Genomic DNA, 25,418 nt, shown 5'->3' with positions numbered 1-25,418 from the left:
GAGAGAAGGACGCGGACACGGGGAAGGAATTGGACAAGTGTGAGCCGTATAAGACAAGAGAGTACGAAAATTCGATATATTCTTCTTAGCTTCTGGCATGGACTCGAAATAAGGGCGAGCGGTTCTGGTGACGGCATACAATGGCCGTCCGATGATTGTATGGCCTTGCCTTACTGAGTGCGAGTAGGTAATAGGTGCGGAGCGGGTGGAGGAGGACCCTGAATTATGGCATGAATATACTTTCCAAGTTAGACCTTTACCAGCACATGTCCAAACGGGGGCTGTCTCTAGTTGATGCGACTCCAGTTTTTGCTCATGTTTCTTTTTCTTTTTTTTCTATTGTTTAATGTTGTTATTTTTGTATTTTGCGATATGGTTTCACTGCGTATAACGGCAGAGCAGTGAGTGCTTGGTGGTTTAGTTCTCCATGTCGTCTGTTTTGACTGGAATGCCATGTTGCAGATTACATGCGGGTGGACTGCTAGACTGGTCACTGGTCTGGGGACGGCATTCGCCCCGGTCTTCGGGACTGCTACCTACCTTATCCTAAGTTACATAGTAGGCACGGTTACGGGTAAAGTACGATAGACTATCTGTATGGTGGAGATGGATGGGGATTTTGCGATGGCGTCGCCTCGTCGTCGTCGTCACGTCTGCACACGGGTCTGGACGCCGTACGAATACCTGGGGCTGGCGTTGGCACCTTGCCGCAGCAAGCAAGCCCTTCTTTCCGATGCTCCAGCCTCTCTCCCTCCTCTCTGATACTTCAACCCCAATTCCTCCGACTTTCTCTCCGCAGCGGTTAATAGGTATACCTAGATCTTGCAGCGACCAAACCATAAGCTTAAACTCATTGCCTCATCTCCCGTACCCTACTTATACTTACATACCTACCCGACTTACCAACCTACTCGTGTTACCTTGGACGCAAGACCGCTACCGCCGGCTTCCGCTGTCGCACATTGCAAGAGGAGGCTCAGACTCAAACACCCGACCCGGCCCTGGCCCTTGCCGTCGACTTCTGCTGTCTCCCGTGGCTGCTGAGCTGCCCAGAGGCTAGCGGTGGCCCGGTGCTGTCAGCTACCTAGCTTGCCTACCTTACCTAGGTCGAGTGCATTCGTAGGCAAGGAGACTAGCCCCTCCAACCACCCCCGCGCCGGCAGCAGATCGTCTACAACGGTCGAATCCACTGCCCATCCTACACCCACCAACATCCAACACACACTTGGCACCAGACAGAGACGCACGTACGCACGCACTCACTCACTCCCGTCACTCACTCCACGCACTTAAAGGGACCCCGTGGACCATAGAGCGCGCGGGAAGCCGGGCTGAGGTTTAATTTAAAATAACCCCCCAGTTCGTCTGGCCCTTCCCACCACCGAGCGTCACTTCCAGGCTGCAGCTCGACAGGCCCTGCGCATCCGTACATTCTTCGTTCCGACAAACAACAGCCCGCTGAACTTCCCGTCCTGTCCGTCGCTTCTTGTCACGGACAATCCAATCCAGTCCTGTCCCAATCCCAAACAGCTGCAACCTACCTACCTCACCTACCTTACCTCTGCTGGCACTGCACCCGTTCGCTCCAACCCTTCGACCCAGACCCAGACACAGACATCTGTCACTTCTGTCTGTTCTTTCGCATCAGCTATACTCGTCCGAGATATCCCCCCTCCCACTGCTCGTCCGCCATCACTTTTATCCTACGCCCCAACCTAGAATCCTGACCGCCCTGCCTTTTTTTATATTCCGCCGGTTGGTGCGCCTCTCCATCTTCGGACCCTTGAAACCCGTGCTTCCTCCATCTTTTCCCTACCACCACTCAGGCGCTCCGACGCCCGCCTACCAGACGCAAAGATGAAGGCCATGAAGGGGCTTAGCGTTAATCGCATGATGAGCACGCTCAAAAAGCGAACGACCACAAGTGAGTAAAGAGGCGCCTGCGCGCGTGCTCGCCCCTCTTCCTCGGCCGGCACGGCATGCACGGTCATCGCGAAGGGAGTGCTGATCGACGTCCCTCCGCAGGCTTCAGTGGACCCGGCGAGGTGTCGGCGCCGGACCCGCAGAACGATACCCCCGAAGCCATCGCAGCTCGCAGCGTCGTACGCCAGTCCCGCCTCTTCCGAACCAACCTTCGCCGCTAATGATCTTCTCAGAGACAATTCTGCGAGTCTGGAGGTCCTAATGCCCAAGTACGTTCTCTATCACGACGCACGCGACTCCCAGGAGACACCCGCTGACCCGAACCTCTAGGGCGATGAAGTCCTCTACCTCCCGCCCATCGTCGAGGCCGCCGAATCCTCTCCCGCAGCCGCGGCCGAGTGCGCCCGCATCATTCGAAAATACTTGTCAAAGGACAACATGGCCAAGGCCTCGTGGCAATACAACGCCATTATGTTGATTCGCATCCTGACCGACAACCCGGGCCCAACCTTCACTCGGAACATGGACAAGAAGTTTGCCGATACCGTCAAAGATCTCTTCCGTTCTACGCGCGACCCTAGTGTCAGGCAGATGATAATGGAAACGTTGGATACCTTTGAGATGACAAAGTTCGATGACCACGGCCTCGGAGAGTTGATTGCTATGTGGAAGAGGGAGAAGGAAAAGAGCTTCAAGCAGCACGGGGTAAGCCTCGCAACTTTCAAGTCATATACATGCCCCTTAGCTGACGATCACGCAGCAACCTAGGCAGCAGCAGCCTGTTCAGCCTGAACCGCGATCAATGAATGCGCCTCCCTTTGATCCCCATTCACAAAACTACTTTGCCCGCCATCACAACAACCCGAGCTTGCCGAGTCCTTCGGAACTAGCAAGCAGGTTAGAAGAAGCGAGGACGTCCGCGAAACTGCTCTCTCAAGTTGTCATCAACACGCCTCCTCAGGAGGTGCTTGACAACGACCTGATCAAGGAGTTCGCTGATAGATGTCAGAGCGCTTCGAGAAGCGTGCAGCTGTATATGAGAGCCGAGAATCCGTCGCCTGACAACGATACCATGGAGAACTTGATTGATACCAACGAACAGCTTCAGTCAGCCCTGAACCAGCATCAAAGGGCAGTACTTGGTGCGCGTAAGCAGCTTGGCATTGGTGCGCGGTCAGAGAACGCCAGCCCAATCAGTCCACAGTCAGCCACCGGCCAGCATTCGGAGCCGCCACAACAACAGTGGTCGCAGGCGCAATCATCATCATCTAGCTCAACGCCCGCTCCCGTTCTGCCAGCCCGGCCGGCCGAGGGTAACGGAAAGGGAAAAGCAGCTGAGTCGTTTGCGCCGCCTCCCGGCCCCCCGCCAAAGTCTCAGCCAGAACCCCCGGCCGAAGATCCCTTCAAAGACCCCCAGCCGCAAACCAACTATTCGTCTTCTAGCAAAGCCGGTGGATCAGGCTACGCAGCGGAACTTCCATCCGAGGAACCACGCCTTGCTTTCGATCCATACCACCCAGGCTTCAATACCACCCCGAGCTATCTTGGAAGGCAGGACAGTGCCGTGGGCAAGGTCACTATGCATGGTGCTGATGCCGCCACGACGCCTGGCCCCCTCTCAGGTAACCCAATTCAGACGGTTGACCTTCGAGACCGTCACGAGGCGCCTCAGGAGGCATCTGATGACGATCTCTACGAGTCCACCCCGAAGAAGAGAAACCAAGGTCATAGGTACTGAGTTGGCTGGTAAACCTCAGGCGCAGGATGGAGGCGATCCTCTTGGCGTATGGTTTTAAAGGCTGACTTGGGATAGAGTGAAGCCTTTTGCGGCGATACATGGGTAGCTTTGGCGTGGAGCAGTCACGCACGCTGCATAAGCGGAAGTTGTACATTGATTTGGAACTAAGGCATCAACAAAGCATGGCGTCTGGCTGGGGAAGCTTTGGGTGGAATCAGGCCGTTTACAACTCATGAATTTGTTCTTCAGTTATATTTGGCAGTTTCCGTTCACGATATGCCTCTTGACAAACCAGCTTCTTTGTTTTCCTTTCCTCCCCCCCACCCCACCCCTTCCCACTCATGAACCATGACTCTTCGCAACCACTTCCCAACTGGTGTAGCTTTGCATACTCACCGACAATGTCGTTATATGCGGACAAGCAAGACAAGGACCCATGTGCCACGACATGCCTTGGCCTCGAGGGTTGACATCACCGGGGTTATATCCGTCGAGGACCAAACAATGGCCAGGAGGCTGTGGGCTGATGGCAACCCGAAGGAGGGCTTTTGTGGATCGACGAATAGCATGTGCCATCCCATCCACTCCGGTTAAGAGCCAGGATCATTGCTTATTTCTCCGGGCGGCGTCGTCTTCAGCCTCCTGTATTGCCTAATCCGTTCGTTACTTGATGCGCAACTCCGTACAAAGTCGGGCTTGCGGTGAGTGTCAGATTTGGGCGAGCAACTCATACGCTCGAGATTGCTCGACGAAGAGAGAAACACTCCACAGGCAATGGATGTCGAGATGAGAAATATGAGGAGCACGGCATCAAGTTGAGACGTCAAGAGAAAGAGGTCAGATTTGCAGTGGTCATGCCACAGGGCCCCCTCGCCTCGTGATATTTCGGGCCCGAAGCCCAGATGATCCGATCTCTTCTTCGCCGCCGACGATGTACGCCGGGCATCACCTACCTGCGCGGGCGAAAGCGGCAGCGCCTGCCGGGTTTACTCGAAGCTCCACGGTGCTAAATAAAGAACGAGGTGCGCTTCTCTTCCTGCCCAACCGGCTCTGTTTCGGCAAAACGCCCTGACATCGCTGTCTGGCGAAGCGACGTCCTCATCCGGAGTCTGAGAGCAGACGGGAGCTGGTGAGGGCTTGGGGCATTCGGGTGCTTGGACCCTCTGGCGAACTGCATGCTTCTGCGGTCGACTTTCGGCTTGGGGGAGTGGCTCGTCTGAAGGCATTTGCTGAGAACGCGAATGGGGTAACAGTTCCGGGGCAAGTACGACGAGGAGGTCGGATCGTGGAGGCAAGGACTTGATTGAGTCTGCGCATATGGAGAATCTTGCATTGTGAGAATGCAGGCCTCACTCGACTTGTCGATTTGTTGTCAAAGCCAAGAGGCTCCCAGAGACACGGTCAAGAAAATGACAAATACCTATCAAGGTCGGCGACCTTCCTCTCAAGGTGACTTCAGGGGATCATAGAACCAACAGCAAAAATAAAGACAATAGCAAGTCATGCCAAAAGAAAAGACATACAACACCGGGTATTCGCTGGTCGTCACCGACCCAACTACTAATCCAGCCCTCACTGGCTTATCTATGGGAGAGCGGACGGGATCCCGAGTTTTCCAGTGGGTATGGTCGTATGTGCTTGTGTTTCGAAGTTGTTCTGCCTAAGTTGCCAGTCAAGCTGTGCCCAAACTCCTGAGTGACCTAGCCGGACAGCCTGGGGCGACATAAGGGGATGGAGGTAATCAAAGCAAGACAGGCTTGCTAACGTAGCCGACAGATACTCGGGAGGTGAAAACCCTGTCATTTGAAATATCCATACCAGAGGATGTGTCCACGCCTGCTGATGGAGTGCTCGAGGCCATGACAAAAACCACCAGAGGCTGCTCGTAGATTGCAAGCTTCCTCCAAGAGATCTCTCACCCTTGCTAGCTCTTCACATCCGGAGATCCGACCCGAAGCAATATGCAAGACGAGATGAAATCTGACAAATGGGCCTCTGGCGCACGATCACGGGCGTTACCTGCGGCAATCAATATGAAATCTTCACTTACGTGTCTCCCGCCCCCCCCCCNCCCCCCCCCCCCCCCCCCCCCCCCCCGCGGTGGCTAAGAACGGTGGTATTTCGCCGGCAGTCTCGGCGAACGCTGGCCGGGTCTTCTCGATCTCGCATTGGGCGAATCGGAGGGCAAGAAAAACGATGATCGTGAGCTCTGCATATATTGGCAGCCACTTGGAGATCCTCCCTCCGGAGGGTTGCAATGGTCTCGTCTCCATGAGACGGACGAGGTTGGTGGGAGGAGCGGAGCAGCATGGTTTGTTCTGCGGGAGGCGGGGAGGGGGGGCGGCATCTCAGGCATGTGGTTCGGGATTCGACGTCAAGAATTTTGGGACGGTTAATGTGCCTCTGTCTCTCTTTGTCCCTAGAGAGAGATGGGATGGAATCGCCTACCATTCTCCGACGTTGACGAGGAACTGTCAGACTTCTCCGTCTGCTTAAGATGATGAAGATGGCCGGATCGGATGATGATTGCGAGGGCACATGGTTCAGCTGATCCTGTGTGGCTGACTCACTAAGAATGCAGCGTTGCGGGCTCTGGGATACGTCCGTACTCGAGAATGTGATGCTGTGGAGGAAGAGCTTGTTGTTTTGAGTGCCTCTGGGTAAAGGCAGTTCCTTTCCCCAGACGGCGACACGTATTTAGATAAATCATATCCGATTTCACTGAAGCTCCCGGCTGTGGAAATTCCAATAGCGTTCTTGGCTACCGCCGTAGCACGGGCAAGAGCCATGGAAGCCATTTCGAGCCGCAAGCCAGTCCTAAAAGGGGAAACGATGGAAGGCGTGAGCGCCACCAATCGCGACTCTTGAAGCGCTAGAAGCCCTCCCTCGTCGGCACTGTGCTAGGTTGATCCATTGTATAGTCAGGCCGTCCCTCCTTGCCCCGACTCCAAAGTCGGCAGGCAAAGACTTCTGTAAGCTGGGGAAACGGCTGGAGATGGGACGTGCTGGGTGCTGCAAACAACACCCGTCTCGGCAGATGGGACGATGAAGTCAGCGCGAGCCCCCTTCTATCCACAGACGTTAGAAGCCTACTCTGCACGACGACCCTTTTGCTGCCAGCGTCCATAGTAAAACCTTCTCCCGCACAAAGGCGGCAAAACATGCCAGGTTCGCCTGGCCTCAACTTACGGGTTTGGAGGGAGGGCTCGGAACCCTCGTCCGCCAGCCTTGTTTCAACGACGCCCTATCAAAGATGAGCAAGTGCCGCGATACTCGGGCGTTGGAGACGCAAGGTCTCAAGTAGGCTTAACGCTCATGAACCCCTTGAATCAGACATTGTGCGGGCGAGAGAGGGGGGGGAAAGGGTGACGAGGCGGAGAAGATGCACAGAGCATGTTCGATCATGTCAGCGAGGGGTACATCCCACGGATCATGTTCAAAGGTCCATATCGTGAGCGAGCGTGACAAGGACAAGACGGAAGTTACCACATGCAGCTGCAGGAAAGCGGATTCGACGGATTGTTTCGTTGGTTGTTAACCCGGGCTGTTGAAACCAACCACGGTATTGTTTGCGTGCTGGGCCTCTTTACAGCAGCAGCAGTCTGGGCGAAGAAGGAAATGACAGTCGTTGGTATCCATAATTCATTGCAATCGACTGTGGTGTTGATGGAACCAGGCCAGGCCAGGCCAGGCAAGGAGGGCATTGTGAAGAAAGTCGTCAATGGCTGGTTAGCCAGGATGCAACGTGGAAAACCTAGCGGCGGGCTGTGCAGGGAGCCTGACATGGGTGCGATGGACCACTCGCATCTCTGGAATCTTTGGGCGGAGATCAGACGATGCGGCTGATGGAACAAGATCGACCAGCCCCTCAGCAACCTTAGGCTCCGTGCGCCCTGTTCTTGGGTTATTATCCTTTTGTTCTGGAAGGAGAAATAAAAGTAGGAACGTCAAGTTTGATCAGGGATGGCGTCGGGTTGGGTATACATTCTTGGTGCTCAGCGGCAATGGCCAGCGTGCCTCTCGGTACCTATCGTTGTAGGGGGGCCGATTTAGAGTTCGCACCTATGTTCTCAAATCAGGGCCACCCACCATGGCTTGACGCGTAAACGTCTTGAGATGAAGTGGACAAGTTGCCATTTGGATGGACGTGGTCGTGCTGACGCCTGGGAGTGCCTTTCGTGGTGCGCGCTTGTAAAGGGCTAGTTTGGCGTCCATGTGTTTGACCGACAGTCTCTTTGTTGAAGAGCGGCATCGCCACGAGACGAGATCGGGAAAACGCGAGGGACTCGGACCGAAATTTGCGTCGACCTACGTATACGTAATCATCAAGGCGGGTGGGTTTGTGTCTTCTGTATCGTTCCGATCTCTTCTTGGGTACGGAGGTGCAGTGAGGGCGGATGATTGAGGAATGGAATGACGAGCTCGTCAAAGTGAACTCAACATCAAGCGCCCCCCATTCAAGTACAAGGATTGCATCGCCAAAGCACAAGGATTTCGATAGCAGTGTCGTTGCGGCGTGTGGGGCGGGTCATTCACCTAAACGGTATTGGAGCCGCCGCCCGCATGCTGCGCTGCGCTGCCCTGCGCTGCAGCCAGTCAAGGCTTTCTTGGTACCGACGTCGCGACTCGAGCCAAAAGCGGTTTCGCTCGTTGACGTATGCATGCATATGTGCACGAATAGCGCGGCGGGCAGTAGTCGCGACGGCTAGTCTGCAGTCAAGACGCATATTGACGCAGCATGTTCTGACATTGCGGCTTCTCACTGACTGACGTGGATGTTCCTCTGGCTTGGGTTGGTTGGGCACAATCATTCGTTCGTAAATAGCAATCCCGCGACGAGCGTGCACACAATGAGGTGGGATGTCATGCCGCACATAAGGTAAGGTGGTGTAGGTACGCACGTACTGCATAGTATGCCTGTACCGTATGCATGCATCTATATGACGCGTGGAACCGCGGACGGCACGGAAATGTGAGCGGTGGCAGCCGGGATTGATGCTGCTTTTGCCCCTAACCACAACGTTGTTTTTGGGTGCCTGTCAATCCTGTGCCGCATCGGCGCGCATGTTTCTTGCGGCAGTGCAGAATCGGTACACCGTTCACAACAGCCCGGGGGATTGAGGGAGATGGAGAGGGGGAAAAGCAAGAATAAACCGAATACTAAGCAGGCCGACCTTCAGCACAAGTCGCGGGCACACAGGGCAGAAAGCACGGGCGATCCGGGGGGCCCTGTTCGACAACGGATGCATCAGCAGGGGTGCGGCCGAGAAACCAGACGAGCAAATCGCATCCATTTGCTGGCCAGCAGCCCGGATAACGGAATATTGCCGACTATGCCTAGCTGGTGTGAATACACACAGAGTTGAGAGCCTTGGGCGTAAGACAGAAGTCTTGCTACCAGTTCCCAGACAACGTCGTAGGAGATAATCCAACCCACCATGGCCCTGGGTCGTCATGGGATATGGGATATGGGTCCCGTCCCGGTTGGTTTACGCGGGTCGGTCACTGGGTGGGAGTGTTCAGTCACGACCCACCCCAATCCAAAACGACTTGCGGGCCGCGAGTCGCAGGGAGCACGGAGGTTGTCGAGCAGGGGCTTTCGAGTTTGACGGCGGGAATCTGAGCGTCACAAGTCAAAGGGTTCACATTTCTTCATGCGTTGTGAGAAGGAATCGAAAGCATCCATACCACACATACTATGCCATAGAACCTCCTGAAAACTGAGATGGCTTGACATGACATGCAGGGAAACGGTAAACCACACCTATATCCCATCCCGTCTTCTGTCGCCAGCTTTCACCAGCGATTGGGTCGTGAGGTTGAAAGTTCACGTGTCAGGTCCTACACCCCTGCGACTTCATGTCTGTTCGCAGCCCGGCTCGCGATTGGGTTGTGGGCTGGATGACAGGTGTGCCAGACGTGCGCGGAGGGAGGCTGATGACTCGAGCGTTGTCGAGATCAACATCCTTATGTCGCCTGTCGCCCGTTGGGCCGGCTTGAATGGCTCGACAAGGCACCGACGTCCACTTCTCAAGCAGGGCAGAGCAGGTTTGCACGGCCATAGTACCCGAGAACGAAGTGGCTCTGTCTCGGTCTTACAGCCGGCGACCCTCAAATCAGCGAAGAACGAGTTTCTTGCCATCTCGACAAACACATGTGGTCATCTTATCAACCGGGCAAGCGTCACCGTGGCCATGGACTGTAACAGAGGGCCCCAGGCCAGACCCAGAATCGCAGATTACGAGGTTGAAGATTGGCAGTGACTGCTGGGGCGGCAACGTTGGCATACGCAGCATCTACCATGTTGGTCCCATCCAACGTCGTCCGATGATATGACGAGCGGATGGCTGGTGGTCGAGGGTATGCCACATGCGTTACCTCAAGTGGACAGGATTGGGTAACAGAGACGAGACAAGACACGGAGGTGGCCGCGGGAATTCACGAGCCATTGCGACGTGCCGAGCGGTAAGCTCCCTTGCTGCCAGCCAGCTAGCCGGGTCCTTGGGAAAGCTGGGAAATGAAGATGGATGTGGCCAGTCTAGTAGCGTAGTATGGAAGACAAGAATGTTTGTAGACATTGAATCGCGGGTGAATGATGTACTAGCAATACCCAAGGTTGGGTTGGAGGCAGGTTCCGTTTTGCTGGGAAGCAGTGGAGAGGGGCACTTTGCAAGGAAGCAAGTCTCTGGGATTGGAATTGGGATCGTGGTTCCATCCGGAGACGAAGACGCGGAAGATTTTTTTTTTGGTCTTGACGAGAGGAGACGACAGCAAGACAGGGTTGCAGAGCAGGGCACGGAGCAGGGACAGGGCGGGCTGGGAGTCTGGGTAGCGGTTGATTGGAGGGTCATGAACGGCGGGCGGTGCGTGGGACTCGACAAGTGTCGAGCACTCGAAGAGGAACTCTGATATCTGGTGCGGATATGCATAAATACCGTGTTTATGCATGCAGACGGCGGCGATCTTCGGATTGCTGCAACCCCCGCATTAGCCAGGGGGTCTTTCTAGACTCTGCCGGGATCCACCCATGTTGCTGAAATCTGCATTTCCCTTTTGGGACATTCTTGCGAAACGTCCCTTGACCTACCGGCTGCTCACCAATGGGCGCGCTCCCATCTCCTTCTCTCTCCCTCTCTCTTTCTCGCGGCCGTGTCTCTCCACGTCCACCACGTCTGATGTTCATTTTCCTCGCACCTTCGCTTTTGCAGCCCTCATTACATACACCTGTCTTCTTCGATTCGTCTCCTCCTCCAATGTTTCTTTCCCTGCCACTGGCTCATTGACGTTCCTTAGCACCAGGGGGTACACATTTACCACGCAGTCAGTACCTCACCTCCAGTAACCAGGACCCCCGTCTCAAGGCGGACAAGGTCAATTGAAACATGTTCTATCCACTCGGTCTGGCTGTCCATGTCCAGGGTCCCAAACCTCTCCAATCCCTACCTGCTTTTTTCGCTGCTGCTCCCAAAACCACCAAATGTACGAGGTACGGGGCACCCGGCGAGCTGCCCGCAGGTTCGTGAGTATCTGGTATCTCTCTCTGTGTGTCTGTCCGTCTCTCTGTCTCTCTCTGCCGTTGCTTCTGATGGCCTGCGTGTCACGCATAGCGCTGGCACGCTTGTTCGGCCTGTCTCATCATTTCACCTCCTTCAATGGCGCTTGTCGTGTTAGTCTTAGAAAAGTGTCTACCACCCTGACCTCCGTCCACATATTTGTTCCTCTGTTGACCCATTCGCCTCTTTTTTTACGACTGTGGCCTCTCACAAACGCTGCCTGGGCCGCCATTTTTAGGCCGCTTTCCTTGTCCCTTTCCTTCATCACAGTCGCCCGGTGCGAGTCGGAAGACGGATCAATATCAAGACGCCATATTCGCCTCTCCCACCAAATCGAGACATCGCGGCAGCCAAGAAACCTGTCAACATCTATACGTACATACGCATACGTACCACCAAGACCTGGGCTGCATCTTGCTACGCCTTCGTCTTGCAGGCGGCTTCCGCGAGTTAATGTAGATGGCCCCTCGTTGACTCCATCACATCCCTAACCCGGCGCTGGATCTGTCCAGTCTGCCTCCACCTGGACCTCCTCCTCATCCTCCGCCTTTTCGTTGCCGTCGTCGGTGCGCCTCTGTGTTCGCTTCCGTCCCGCAGTCGCCACACGGCTAGTTAGCTGCTGCTGGCTAACCTGGGTCATCTTATTGTACCCGCTCGTGACATTGTCCGCAAACAGATTAGCCCCGTCTGTCAACCGGCGGATCATGACTTCGGACCATCCCAGCTCTCTTCAACAGAACAACGCTTTCGCATTTGATGGAACCGTTGATAAGACCCTTACTTCCCCCCTCGATGCCAACTCGGAAGCTTCTCTGCTTGCCCCTACCTCTACCTCCCTCCCCCTATACCTAAACCCATCCCTGACTCTCTCCTGCTCCTTCATGTGGAAGCGCCACTTGTTGGCGAATGGCTACCGCATCCTCCCTCCGCTCACCTCCTCAAAAATGGTCTCTTAACGACCTGAGCTCTGAGCTGCTAGCTCTGATTTTTGAGCAGGTATGTGTCTCCCGCCGGTCGAGCTCAACTGCTCCACAGGCATAACAACTCGAAGCATTGACTTACCAGGAACCTGCAGCTGCGAGAAATTGACGAGCGTGCCGTTGCCGCATCACGATGCATATCAAAACGTTTTGATGCGATAGCGACACCCGTAACGTACCAGACTTTACGTCTTAATGAGCGCATTGTGGCGCCCGACGCCGAAGCGCTGTTTCCTAATCTTCTGCGCCATGTTTCGACCTTTACCAACCACGTGGTCGTTCGTAGCGACCTGGACCCGGACGGCATCCGGAGAGTGCTGGATCGGGTCCAAAGGCTCAAAACTGTGCGGTGAGCTGATCCACGCACCTGGCAGCGGTTCCAACACCCACTGACTCCTTTTGCAGGTGGCAGTATGTAGACGCGGAGTTCAGATCAGGGCGACTATGGCTTCCGTCAGACGTACTTAACCCACAGCATACGCGGTTCAACGGGACCAAGCTGTTTGTAGAGGATCTCCCGCTCCGAGAGTTCGAGGGGCAGCTGCGAGATACCTACGTTCGAGCGATACCGACCGACCTCCTTGTTTCCCTCAAACTCGCGAGCCCTGCACCACCGCTCACGACCCGGCTCAACTCGCTGAAACAGCTTCTCCTGCTGTCGCGCCGTCTCCAGACCTTTCACTACGAAGACCGAGGTCAGGGCACAAACTTCAAGTTTGCGAATGGTGAGCGAATGCCTCCGCTGAAGGACCTGGTGCTTAAGTCGTACGATTGGAACCACTCCAAGGAGGAGACACGTGCGTGTTGGGATTTCGCCCATCTCGAGTCGCTCGATCTGATATCCGTCCCGGTCTTTAACTTTCTGTCTTCCGTCGATTTCACCGATCTGACAGGCCTACGACGGCTGCACTGCGAGGACTACAGTGCACACTTGGTGGACAAACGCCAGGAGGCGACAGGGGGCATGTATTTGCTCGTTGCCAACCACATACGGGCGCTGCAGACGCTGAGCATAACATGCCACGTCCAGCTCTTTCCCTTGGACGGTATCTTGAGGCATGGAAACTCGCTACAGGAACTTCGATTCCGCGATCATGTGGGATTTGGCGAAGAGGACAGACGATGCCCGACCCTCTGGGCCGAAGACATCGCGACCTTGGCGCAAGGACTGCCGTACGTTCATACGCTCGAGTTGGACATGGACGTGGCTCTCTGCGACCCTCCCCAATTCTTGCGCGCGCTCTGCAGTTTCCGTAGTTTGCAGACTCTTACACTGCACGTCCAAACGGTCCTCCATCCTCTGGAGGTCGTTCACCCAGGCATGGACCGCGACTACGACGCAGCTGTCCGCACCTTCCAGTTCCTATTGAGCGGAAGAGAGCATACCAACCCTGAGTTGCCCTGGAAGCAAATCACCATCAACGTGGGCGGCTGGCGGAAAGTCATGGTTCGCCGGTTCAGCGCCGCCTGGCGCCGGCAGAACGAGAACGGCGTCTACGCCGAGCGGTGTTTTGTGCTTGAAAGGAATGAACACGGACAGATGAACTACCGCGAGGAGACGAGCGTAGAGGGACGCTCGTCGACGCCAACGCCTGATCCACCAACACCCAACATGGATACTGATTACGACTGACGGTGAGGGAAAGGTTTCAGGGATCACAGCATTACGTGCGCGGTTGGATGAGACGGTGGACATGTGCATGCGAAGGATGCACAATAAAACAAAAACGGAAGGAAGCCGAGATACAGAGCCATCACCGGCACACAGGCATAGATGGAGGCTGGTCGAGGCTAGCACTCTAATCTTAATGATACCAACGACGTTCATGATCTCTAAATCTGGCTGTCCGGTCGTCCTCGACCACTACCACCGCACTATGAATATCTGTGACTATTTCCGCGCTGGGTATGACTTCCCAGGCATGAGAAACCGTCCGCGTGATGCAATTGGCTTGGCAGGTTAACCGAACAGCACAAGGTTTGCCATGCATGACGTGTCGGCGACCAGAATTGGAACAGCATCCCAAGACGGGTGTTGTTCGCGACTTGACCGGGCAGAAGATTGGGCGCGACAGCAGACAGCCGTAAAGCGTAAAAGAGAAAACCACATGGCTTGGACGACGTTGACTTCTCATGGTGTGAAGCCAAGCCTTGTCCAGCCCGCTGGTTCATTCGTTCCGCCTCGGCAGCTTTGACAGGTGACAGCTCGCACCAAAAATGCAGACGGCCCTTAAGCCTCCCCCATACATGGCAAGGGTTGGTCGAACTTTGCGTTTGTCGCGACACGCAGAGCCGGCTTGGAACCCCCCCGGGGCACCCCTGGTCGCCGCTTCGCTTGGGCATGGCGGCATGGCTGCCGCCGGCTTCGGGAGCCGGTCTTCTATCCGTCCCGGTATCCACAGTCATCGGTGAAGCTTTCGGTGAAGCAAGTCGGTGAATATGCGCTCACCGATCACCATCAGAGCACAGGCACCTTCACCTAGGTGAAAGGTGAGGATATCGTGCGTCAGGCTGCTATTCACCGAGATATAAATGAATGGTGGGCAGAAAAATTATTAATTCAATTTGAAGCCATTCCCGATAAGATCTGATCCTGGTGACTTGGTCTTTGTATTTCGCTTGCCTGCTGGGTGTTGAGGTGGACTTGAGAGTCGCCGAGAAACTTGAGACACAAAGGTAAATATTTAGTTGTTTTGGAACCCACAAAGCACCCTGCAAGCCTGATAAGCCCATAGGTACTCTTGAGTGAATTATGATAGTCTTCTAGCTGTAAGATGGCATCTGCCAGAGTCAAAAGGGCCTAGTTGGCCTAATTGACGGATCCTTTAGGTCCTTTGACAGCTTTGCAATTCACAAAGTGCAAATCGATTCAAGGTGACGAAAGATTCATCTTATGATCAAGGTAGTAGGAATAAGAGAGTATGTATTCTACGTCAAGAGACAGAGCAGATGACGCATTGAAGCCTCCTGTTGTAAGAGGAGCAGCGGCCTGCAGGCATGCCAATGCATATTTCCACCAGGACGAGGGCATCAGCTACCAGTCTTCAATGCGTCCAAGATCTCTGGGGCTTTCTCATTCCTTTTACGAGAGTAAAGAGACAGACGGAAGGAACGCAGATGATAAAGCGAATGGTGCCTTGCTTCATGACCATGACTTTTCTCCTGTCGTCAGTGGCTGATATGCGAACTGCAACAAGCAGACGCAGTGCTTCTCTCTTGCCAAGGCCACTCGGCCTTTTTCTTCGCTTTTCTTCTCTTGTACCCAAGGTTTGCATGAGCTACACTCGTCGCTGACTGGAATTTCTGGTCGAGGGACTCAAATCGCAAAATGGATCAGCTGGCTAACTGTCGGATATCCTCAAAGTCACATTCGACCTAGCAACCACTACTGGAATCTCGACCGCATAAAGCTTCGAGGAGTCTCCATCCAGGTCGGTCATTACCTCGTTGTTCGCAATGATACGATTTTGAAGAGCGTCCCCAGCCGCAAACATCGCCATAGAGGTATGGTGGTCAGCACCAAAACAAAAGCTCCACACGGTGTGGGAAGCCCCATATCCCGTGACAGATTGCTAGTCAAACATGGTGGTCTCCCCATGAGGTACGTATGGCGAGACATTGCATTTGCTGGGCAAACAAGCCGAGACCGAACGCTCCTGAGCGTTGACCGCATACGGCAAATGTCTCACGGCGGCGTCGGGTGTCGACTCAGAATCGACTATTGCCACTGAGCCGTATACGTAAACAATGAGACATTGGTCCCGACAGTCTGGTCCAGACTAGTTTGTGCCAGGGGAATTGGAATGGTCCGCAAGACATGCTCCAGCCGTGCCGCCTTCGCTTAACCCCAGGATGCTTGCAAGACCTTTTGTCACTCAGACCTTGTATACCCTCGGATGACTCGAGCGGAGACTGTACTCGGTAAACAATACCTGGATTTGCATCAGCGATTGTAACCCTAACCCTGGGGAGAACCAGAAGACACGACAGAGAGGATACTGGCAGAACCATAATTAGAAGTAACCATACATGTCGAGCATTTCAACATGATAGTTCTCATGTCTCAGGTGTCCCACCACCCCCGGCCAGCGCACGCCTCAACAAGTATACCGGATAGAAGCTGGCAGCTTCGGACTAGGCGCCGCGAAGCTGGCTTTGGATCGTCCAAATTCTACTTTTCGAAAATGTGTCTCGATCGATATTATGGCTGACTCGCAAAGGCATTTCGGTCGGTGTTCCTCGATCTGCTGCCTTCTTTTCGAAGCCACACCAATGGTGCTGTCTGTGGCACTTTAGGTCCCAAGGAGTCGGGCCTTCGGGCGGGAGGAAGATTCCGCAAGGGATCGGAAAGGGTAGTGGTATCGTTTTTGATCGTTTTTGGCTAGCCCAGACCATCAGGATGCTTGAAAAGCTGATGTGAGACAGAGGCCCAGTAGTTGATAACCATGATTCTTCTTGTTCGGAATGTCTGTACTGAAATGTCGGCCTTCCCTGTTCTCTGTATATGCTTTCTCATGGGCCCAAAATGCCCTTCTCAGTTTGATGATTGGAATCTCTTCGTGACTTCGACACTAGCCGTCATAGTGACTCCTCTCCCTTGATTGCTCGAGCGGGGAGAGCCGAGAAACAGGCGTGGGCGGGAGGGACAATCCGATCCATCCCAGGAATGCGCAATAAATGTGATTCATCTGGGATCGACAAGTATCCTCGGCCGCCTAGCGCGAACGGTTCAAGGGAGAACCAACCGAGTCGAGAGATGGGGTATGTAAATTAAGCATAGCCTGTTTATCTTGCTAAGGCCGGTCGTGTGCAGCTTCAAGGGCAATTCGCCTTGCTCTCGAGTTGTCTCGGCGCCTTTTAGATCACATTTCGCTCGGATAACTTTCTTCTTGATCGGCGGAAAGGACTGTGGTTGGACTGGCTTACGGCGGGCTGTCACTGGCAACAAATCGCTGTTTGTCTTCTGGAGGAATGTAATTAGCTGGACATAGTTTGAAGCAAAGGACGGGTAGAGGTAACCGTGAAACTAGAGGGGAAGATGATGGTCATTGAATCAAAACCATTGGACTCTGGAGAGACATATGCGTCCCCTGAAATCGCCACACGTGCTTGGCCCATGGATCTACCGCGATGTTGTCAGCCGGCCAGGGATATATCGAGTTCAGAAGCGGCACAACAACTCCACCATAACAAAATGGATTGGAAACCGGATTGTGACAGCCGCAAGATGAGTGAGCAAGAGGGAAGGCACAACAGCACGTGTCCAAGATGACCGTGGTATTCTTCGCACGTCATGGAAAGTAACTTCGATGCACTTCACGGGTCGAGTCTCAAGGTTTGCTCTCGCCATTAAACGTTCAAGCGTAGCAGCACCATACCATCTGAAATAGCTTGCCGCCTCCAGCTGAAATGTTCCTGCCGTCTGCCTACCTTATTACGTCTGTTATGGCGGCGTGGTTTCCAGGTTCTTTCCTGTTTGTTTGCTGCCAACCCAAGACTGCAACGCACTCCCTTCTCTTCCCTCGTTCGTACCTTGGCGCGGCCCAAACGTTCGTCCTTTCCCATAACTTTAGCTCTTCAGCCAGGCTGGGAAAGCCACAACGTAAATCCAACATCCGTGCCGCTTGGGAGAGAGACACATCCATAGCGCCGCCGTTTTCAGTCAGCACGCCTCATTCCATCCCTTCCTTCGTTGCCCCTCACGCCCAATTCCCACACCACCCCCTTCAGAACCAACTGGCCGCCCTGCCGTCATCTGCGGCACGTCCATCGTCCGAGCTTCGGGTTCGTATCGTCCTTTCCATGTATGTTGGACTCTCCCGGGTTCTCTCATTCCAGAGACCGTGAATGAGTGCGTGGCCAGAAGACGACACTCAGGTACATGGCCGTACAGTCTCCGATGTTGTCTGACACACGTACCTCAGGGTGCTGTCTCGCAGTTTGTACGGCCCACGGCGACAGGCCGCAGGCAGAGACGTCGCCATATCCTGGGGAATTGCGCCCGCATAGCGTCAAGGACATGTGACGTCCCTTTTCGAACCAGTCGACAGAAGACTGCCCAACCACACTAGGTAGGAAGACCCATTGGAATTGCCGTTCACAATGCGCCTCATCGTTCGTTGTAACGAATAGAGACAAAATAACCATCCTGGCCATTTTAAACGGACAGATCGAAGACCAAGGCTCATACGGACGTACCTTGATGCTTCCGGATGGACAGCTGTCCTGCAAGATTGATGCACGTCAGGATGTAACCTCAGAGCCAGACGAGAACGAATCGAGGCCAGACGAACGTCTGGTGTTTACGTCCCGTGTCCCGCCCGCCCGTCGGCCTGCCTCCTCCAGGTCTGTGAATAGGGACATTCGGATCTTCCCCTCATTCTTCGGTGGCCCCGAGCCGTCAAGTCCAGGTGCCGCTTGGTGCCCAGTGTCTGGAGCGAAGTAGATGGTACCTGACGATTACACCGCTCAGATGACTTTTTCTCTCGTTCCCCCTTCTCTATTGCCCCCTCTCCACACCATGTGGTGGTGTGCACGCTGCAAGATCCCACCCCCTTCCCCTCCATCTTCCCAACTTTACGTCTCCTCTTCTATTCGTCCATTCTATCCCGCCTGGTTTTCTGACCGTCTGTTTCATTCTCTTCATGGCCAAAAAAGATGAGCCCCTCCTCGCCAAGCAAACCGAACTAGAGCCGCTGGACAATACGATCCATGGTAACTAACCCAAGGCCGCTAATATCATGTCATCTCATTCATCCGCTCCATACCGCCAGATAGCGCCTTTTCTATCGGCCTGTAGCACCTATGCCCCTACTCCCTTGGCCTCGCTAGCAGACCGCCAGGCCCGTCATCTTGCCGCCACCCTTCCAAGCGTACCAGGAGCCGGGTGGATGGCCACGTCGCCATTGGATTCCTCTAGTCCGCTGTGTTCCTTTGTCTTTCCGCCGGCTAGCAAGCCCTTCCCTTCGGAGGTGGCCCTAAAAGAGCCAAAGGCCATTTTAATCGGCAGAAGGCACGTTTTAGCACATCACGAGCCTTGCGCCGTGTACACACAGAGATTCAATGCCTGGGTTGACTCTCCCGACCCTGCTCCTCTTTGAACAATTATCCATTCCATGTTTTGGAACTTTGATTCAGCGTCTCTCCTGGTGCTCCCCTTCTCCCCCAAGAAGTGGATAAATAAGAAAGTACGGTGTCTAGTGCGCTGCCGGTGATATGGAAGTTGATTGTACGTCCATGTAGCCCCAAACACTCTAAGGATATTTCTGAGTTCAGAAAGTAGCTGCCACATAACGTTTCTGCACGCGCCATATCCACTTTGAGAGGGCAAAATGAACTAAATAGAGAGAGGTACAACAAAAAAAAAAACAAAAAAAAAAAAAAAAGAGAGAGACCAGACCTGCGTGCTATGCGGACCTGCGTCCGAAGGATTTCCCACGAAGCAGGGACGGGGATAGGAGCGAGTAGTATCAACCCGGCGGCTTATCGCCCTTCAGCTTCCCCGTAGGACGTGTCTCCGTAGTCGATGTCGCCCTTCAGGCTTCAGCTTCAGCTTCCCCCGTTGAGTTTTGTCCCCGTCGTCGTCTGTTCTCCCTGTAGGTGACAACGCAGCCCCCTTTCACACCCTCCGTCCCCATCAACAACTGGTATTGCTCCAGCCGCACATCTCTCTCTCGACTCGCTCCGCCCACTGGTCTGTCTCCTACTGGGTCTGGCTGGCTGGCCGGCCGGGACAAGGAAGTCGGGCCAAGCGCGCCCAAACCGAACTAAGTCCTTTCTAGGGACTGCTATCACAGTGCCTTACAAATGTGTTCCCTGCTCGCCCGCGCGCACTTGCCTCCGGCCTCCGCTTCAATCTTGCGCAAACCCAAGGCACCTACCTAGCTCATCTGCAAAGCATCGGGAGGGTACTTGAGTTTAGTCATGTACTTCGTGGTAGTAGTTCGCCTTTTTGGACTGGGCTGGCTGGGGCTGGCTGGGGCTGGGCTCACCGTTGAACTTGGAACGGCCCATGAACCGCCCGCGCGCAACGCGGACACACTGACTAGGCAAGGCGGAGGAGCTGCTCACTTGGAAGCCACCACCTTCCCTTCCCTCCTGACTTTGCGTATGCGGCGCTTCGGCCCCGACTGACTTGCATCCATCAAGCACAGACGTATGTGAGTAATTAGCCCTGCGGGTGACAGAGAAGCCGGTGTTCACCCTAACTGCGAGCTAGAGCTATGGAAACCTATCAACTTTCAAAGATCCAGAATCTGCTCTTCTCTTCTTTTTTGCTAGTGTAGTTAGCAGTAATTGGTGATAGTGGTGGTAGTGGTGGTGGTGGTGGTGGGTGTGTGTGAGTGTTGCTCTGTTCTGATATTGAGGGCGACAGACAGACAAGGGAGCTCCAGCCTCCTCACCCCTCGTGTCATGTCGGTGAGCAACGTACGTGTGCGTGTGTGGTGTGTGTGTGACTCGAGTGTACATACCGGTTCTTCGGACCACAGTGCTCGACGACGCCAACGGCATTCTCCTTTGGGTGACCGCCCTTACCCTCCCCTCTTGAACACCCCCCCTTGCCTTGGCACGCTCGCGCGGTCTGCGCAACTAGGATCAACCCAATCCTGGTTCTCCATGAGTGTTGATTGCGGAGAGGGGCACCGAGGCCCGGCCGCCTCTCATCCAACCCATCACTCATCCGCTTGCCTCTTGTTTGTCGTTGACCCGCTGGGCAGCTGGGAATTGGCGGGAGGGGAGGGGAGGGGAAAGGGGACCAAAAAAAACAAAAAAAAAAAAGACACAGAGAGAGAAGGTGAGCGAGCGAGTGAGAGTTGACAGAGAGAAAGAGAAGAGGCAGAGAGGAGTAAGAACGAGCACTAGCGTCAAGGGTCCCCGAAATCTCGACAAATGGCCTGTCGAGTCCTCGTCCACTCCCCAAAATGTACCAACCTTGACCTGGCCTTTTGCCTCGAACTGCTTGCCTGTCTCGCGCAGCAGCGGCCATCCAGCGCGGAGTTGTTTAAAGTGGCCCTGCTCAGAATTGGGACAGCGGACGGTAAACGGTGGTACTGTTGCCGCCCGTACCTGACCTTGACCTTGACCAACATCCATCCGTAACAAGGAGGTCCAAAAAGAAGGGGAAAGAAGAGTGAACACGACTTCCATCCACCACAACCACAACCACCACCAACACCAGTCCGCCGCCGCCGCCACACAAACCACAGAAAATACGCACAGAGGGTGGAACGAACAATCGGCGTTGATTTTATGTGGGCCAATAAAATTTGAACCACACAGATCCAGCTGACATCTTTTTTTGGATTTAACTTCTTCCTATTGTTCGTTGATGTTGGATATTCTTAATTACATTTCATTCTTGTCAGTAGTTCTCGGCCTTGTCTGGTGTCGTGTGTTTTGGGCATCTTTGTTCTTTGTGACCTTTGTGTGTGGTTGTCTGGGGCAGAGCTATTGCAGTGGCGTCGACGTGGTCTTCCTTTGTCCGAATTGTGCTTGTACTCTCCTCTGGAAACCCGATGAGCTGCCTCGGTTTCCATGTCTTTTTTTCCCTTTCCAGCCCGGAATTAAAATCTGTCCCTTCTTTTGCCCCCTCTACTGATTCGCTCTATTCGAGTCTCCCCGAGGAACAAACCGGCTTTGTCGCCTTTTTTACTCTCTGGTGTCTTACCATGCCGTAGACAGCAACCTCGCCGCCGGCTTTTGACCGAAGGAGGCAATGGAACAAGGGATGGATACCTACCAAGAGAAAGGCACGGCACGCACACCGCGCCGTACCACACAATAAAAATCGATTAAGCGGAGCAAACCATAAAAAAATAAAAAAAATTCCGTCGCTTTTCACAGTTCTTCCCAACCGCTAAGACGGCACGGCCAACGGCTGGCTGGCATCGGACCGGCCCCAAACCTTGGGTTGGGTTTGGTTTCTGGGCTGGGGAACTGCCACGCGCGTGCGCTGACCTGTCCGTCCGTTCCCCCCCTTCCCCCGAGAGTCTCCCCTCCCCTCCCGTCCTTTGGCCCCCAAACCGGACTGGCTCAAGCTTTTCGGTCGGGGGGTGTGTGTTGTTGGCACGTACGTTTTTGTTATCGATGTATTAGTGCTTGACGTCCGTTTTGGCAGACGTATGGCGTGTGCCAGACAAATGAATTGCATTTGGCAGGTCAAACACGATTCAGAAATAACAAGCAAGGGCCATGAAGTTCAGCAGCAATTGCAGTAGACGCCCAACGACGCCGACGCTGGCCTTTGACATTTTTTGTGTGTGACAAAATGTATGCTACGCTCCTTTCATCTCATTACTGCCGCTTCGTCTGTTCCCCTCCCATTTTCATGATTGTGCGTCATTATATCCGATGATGGTGGACGGGACAGAAACATGAGAAACAAGATGAGAAAACAATGTGGTGGATGAGCAAGAGAGAAAAAATAGGGGAGGGAACACAAAGCTGAATTTTGTAGCCCTCGCGGTGCCATTCAATAATTTCTGCCAAGGTCGATAACAAACGCAAAAGTGATATCTCTGCCGCCCAGCCCTACCGCTTGCGCGATTTCACATCGTAATAAGTTCGAGGTTTTTGGGTAACATAAGTTTCGGAAATGACACAATGAAAACAAAGATAGGACAATTGACGCAAGAAAAACATTCCGTGGCAATGAATTGTGGACGATAGGATAACGTAGAAGAGCGCATCAAAAAACCAAAAGAGACGACGTGTGCCGTGAGGCAGACCATTCTTAACCCTCTCCGTTCCTTCGGGGAATGACTGTATGAAATGAAACATGCGCAAAGGAAATCGAGATTGGCCATGTGATCGAGGCCTCATGCGGTCTGTAAGCAAGCAAAATACCTCCCACCATTTTCCCCCAGCAAACACCTAAAGCATAAAATCAAGGCGATGCTGGCCCGTTTGGCTGAATGCCGGTGTTCGTATGGAATATCGTCCTCGCCCTTTTCTTTTGTTCCAAAGAAAGCCCTCGAATTGCTTCGTGCTCGCAACAAACAGAGCCGAATCAAGTTCGTCTGTATGCGACCAGGATGATACCACATACAACGCCTTTGTTGCTGCCGCTAATCAGCAGCCCACCAGCAATCGCCAAGTATTAGGTAAGAGTGGAGATTTCTTTGTCGTCTTCGTCTTCGGGAATTCAGAGACCGATTACCTGACCAGCAGATTCGTCCTTCTTGGGCCAGGCGAGGCGGTCGAGACCAGATATCCATATTGGCGGGCTGGGCCAGAGCGACTTTGCGGTTCTGCCGATTTACCTCCTGGGAGGTGGTCTGTTCAACCGTCCCAACATGTTTCTATCAATGTCATGAGGCGCAGGGTTGTCCACCAAATTATTCAGGCTCATGACAGAGCTTGAGGATGCGGCAGGAGTTGATGAATTGCTCTGGCGCTGAATTGCTGCTGCCGCACGTTCGTCGCCTGTGGGCTGCGAAGGAGCCGAAGACGGCTGTACTGGGCTGTGTCTGGCCGGAGGTGCTCTCGGGTCGTATCCACCAGGCCCAGGTGGCTGATAGTTCATGTAACCCGGACTGCTGTGGTTCGAGCTTGATGCTGGAGATCGTCGGCGAGGATCATCTGCCGAATTGGGGTCAGGTGGTGGAGGTCGAAGCTGCTCGTCACCCTCGTCATCCCTTGGACGCCTTCTGCCTCGCTGCGCATCGTAGGGCGAGTAACCGCCTGTCGGCGAGGGCAGGGCCTGTTGTGGGTAATAGCCCCCGTTGCCTGGCTGAGGAGCGTATCCCTGAGCGGGTGGCGGAGGTAGCGAGCCCTGAGGCAGTGGTTGACCGTACGCTCCGTAGAGCGGTGTGCCGGGAGGAATACCACCTTGAAGAGCAGATACCGGAACGAAGGCGGTCGAGCTAGACGAAGACACAGGCTGGAAAATACACTCCTGGTTCATCCTGCTGCAGTTCACGCATTTGCCGCCAGGTGCGCTTTGGTAGCCACTGCAGCGAATCTAGATACTGGTGTTAGCAAGAGAAGACCAAAAACGGCGGATTTTGACCAACCTTTCTTTTGCGGCAGTATCTGCATGCAATGGAAGTTCGCTGTCTCGGAGCTGCTTGTTGCATATTTGGGCCTCCCGGACCGTACTCGTACCTTGGCGGGCCCGGGGGACCGTAGTCGTATCTCGGAGCACCCGGACCAGGCGGGGGGTAGTCGGGATAACGACCCGGTGGCGGAGGACCCTGGCGATTGTAATGGTCCTGGTAGTAGGGGTCATATTGCTGAGGAGGAGGCTGTTGCTGCTGTCTCCTGTAGAAATCATCCCTCGATTCAGGCGGTGGTGGGTAGCCTGGAGATCTCGGATCGCCTCCTTGAGGCTGCAGGGGTGGCAATTGCTGGTGAGCGCCCGGCTGCGGCGGAGGATATCCGTTCACAGAGTTAGGAGAGGCATTGTAGCTGCTGGCACGTGGATCGCCTCGCGGGTCAGGATGCGGCGGGTATGATCTTGCGTAGGCAGGCTGGCCGTATGCGCTGTGAGGATCTTGGATGGACGGGAGAGACACTGGTGCGGCCATGTTTGGTCTTTGATGTCTGTCGTCGTGATATCTAGAATCTTCAGGGGCTCCTACAGGAGGCAGCCGGTGACGAGCTTCGTCTTCTCGCTGTTGGACGGACAAGTCTTCTCTGTGTGTAGTAGAAGGCGGCCCTCGTCCTTGCTCCTCTGCCATGCCTTGGTTGCGGTCAATCCAGCAGGATGCCGCGACTGAAACCTGTCCTTTGGACGCCTTGCGATGTTAAAGTACTGAAAGTGAAGTAGAAAAGGTGGTAGAATGTGCTGAGGTCTTGGCGTCTAGACTGTCGCAACCAAGAAGCTTGCTTTGATGATGGCAAGCGCGTAGGCTAACCGTCAAAGCCCACTATCAGAAAAACTCGGCGGGCAGGCGCAGGAAGGTCAAGAATCATGACCAAGCAAAGCGTGGCGAAGAATTGGCGCAGTCAGCGAGTTGGCGATTTCGGGTTGTCCGTACACAGTCTGTCGTGCGAAGAAAGTCGAACGTCAAGAGAGTGGTGTGCCGTGTAAGCCGTCAGACTGCGCAGGCGCAAAAAATAATAATAAGCGGAGCGGCGCGGCGCGCGATGCAGTGCGGCAACAAAAGAGAGAGCGTGCAGCTTTGACTTTGAGCACGGCGCAACTGGAATGATTAATCTTAAAAGAGGCCGAAATCGATAATAATCCGACTTTCTTGGGCGACGACGAATGACGCAAAGGCG

The 25,418-nt window shown here is 54.3% G+C and overlaps 3 protein-coding genes across 3 annotated transcripts; 2 read left to right on the top strand and 1 right to left on the bottom strand.

Annotated features, from left to right (window-relative positions):
• Nucleotides 1-1,857: 1,857 nt before the first annotated feature.
• GCG54_00012544 (uncharacterized protein) lies at nt 1,858-3,661 on the top strand (the record flags this gene model as incomplete). The annotated part of the gene is made up of 5 exons (XM_045412420.1): nt 1,858-1,924; nt 2,026-2,102; nt 2,157-2,192; nt 2,254-2,628; nt 2,684-3,661. 5 exons carry the CDS (start codon nt 1,858-1,860, stop codon nt 3,659-3,661), a joined length of 1,533 nt encoding a protein of 510 aa, XP_045261455.1.
• Nucleotides 3,662-12,120: 8,459 nt separating this feature from the next.
• On the top strand, nt 12,121-13,827 carry GCG54_00012543 (uncharacterized protein; the record flags this gene model as incomplete). The annotated part of the gene is made up of 3 exons (XM_045412419.1): nt 12,121-12,210; nt 12,290-12,543; nt 12,600-13,827. 3 exons carry the CDS (start codon nt 12,121-12,123, stop codon nt 13,825-13,827), a joined length of 1,572 nt encoding a protein of 523 aa, XP_045261454.1.
• Nucleotides 13,828-23,451: 9,624 nt separating this feature from the next.
• On the bottom strand, nt 23,452-24,874 carry GCG54_00012542 (uncharacterized protein; the record flags this gene model as incomplete). The annotated part of the gene is made up of 2 exons (XM_045412418.1): nt 23,452-24,156; nt 24,209-24,874. 2 exons carry the CDS (start codon nt 24,872-24,874, stop codon nt 23,452-23,454), a joined length of 1,371 nt encoding a protein of 456 aa, XP_045261453.1.
• Between the last annotated feature and the right edge of the window lie 544 nt (nt 24,875-25,418).

This window comes from Colletotrichum gloeosporioides (assembly GCF_011800055.1).
Source record: "Colletotrichum gloeosporioides strain Lc1 chromosome Unknown consensus_65, whole genome shotgun sequence".
In the NCBI taxonomy this organism is placed as follows: Eukaryota; Fungi; Ascomycota; class Sordariomycetes; order Glomerellales; family Glomerellaceae; genus Colletotrichum; species Colletotrichum gloeosporioides.
The sequence above is the reverse complement of the archived record's forward strand: the minus strand, read 5'-3'. Positions and strand labels throughout refer to the sequence as shown.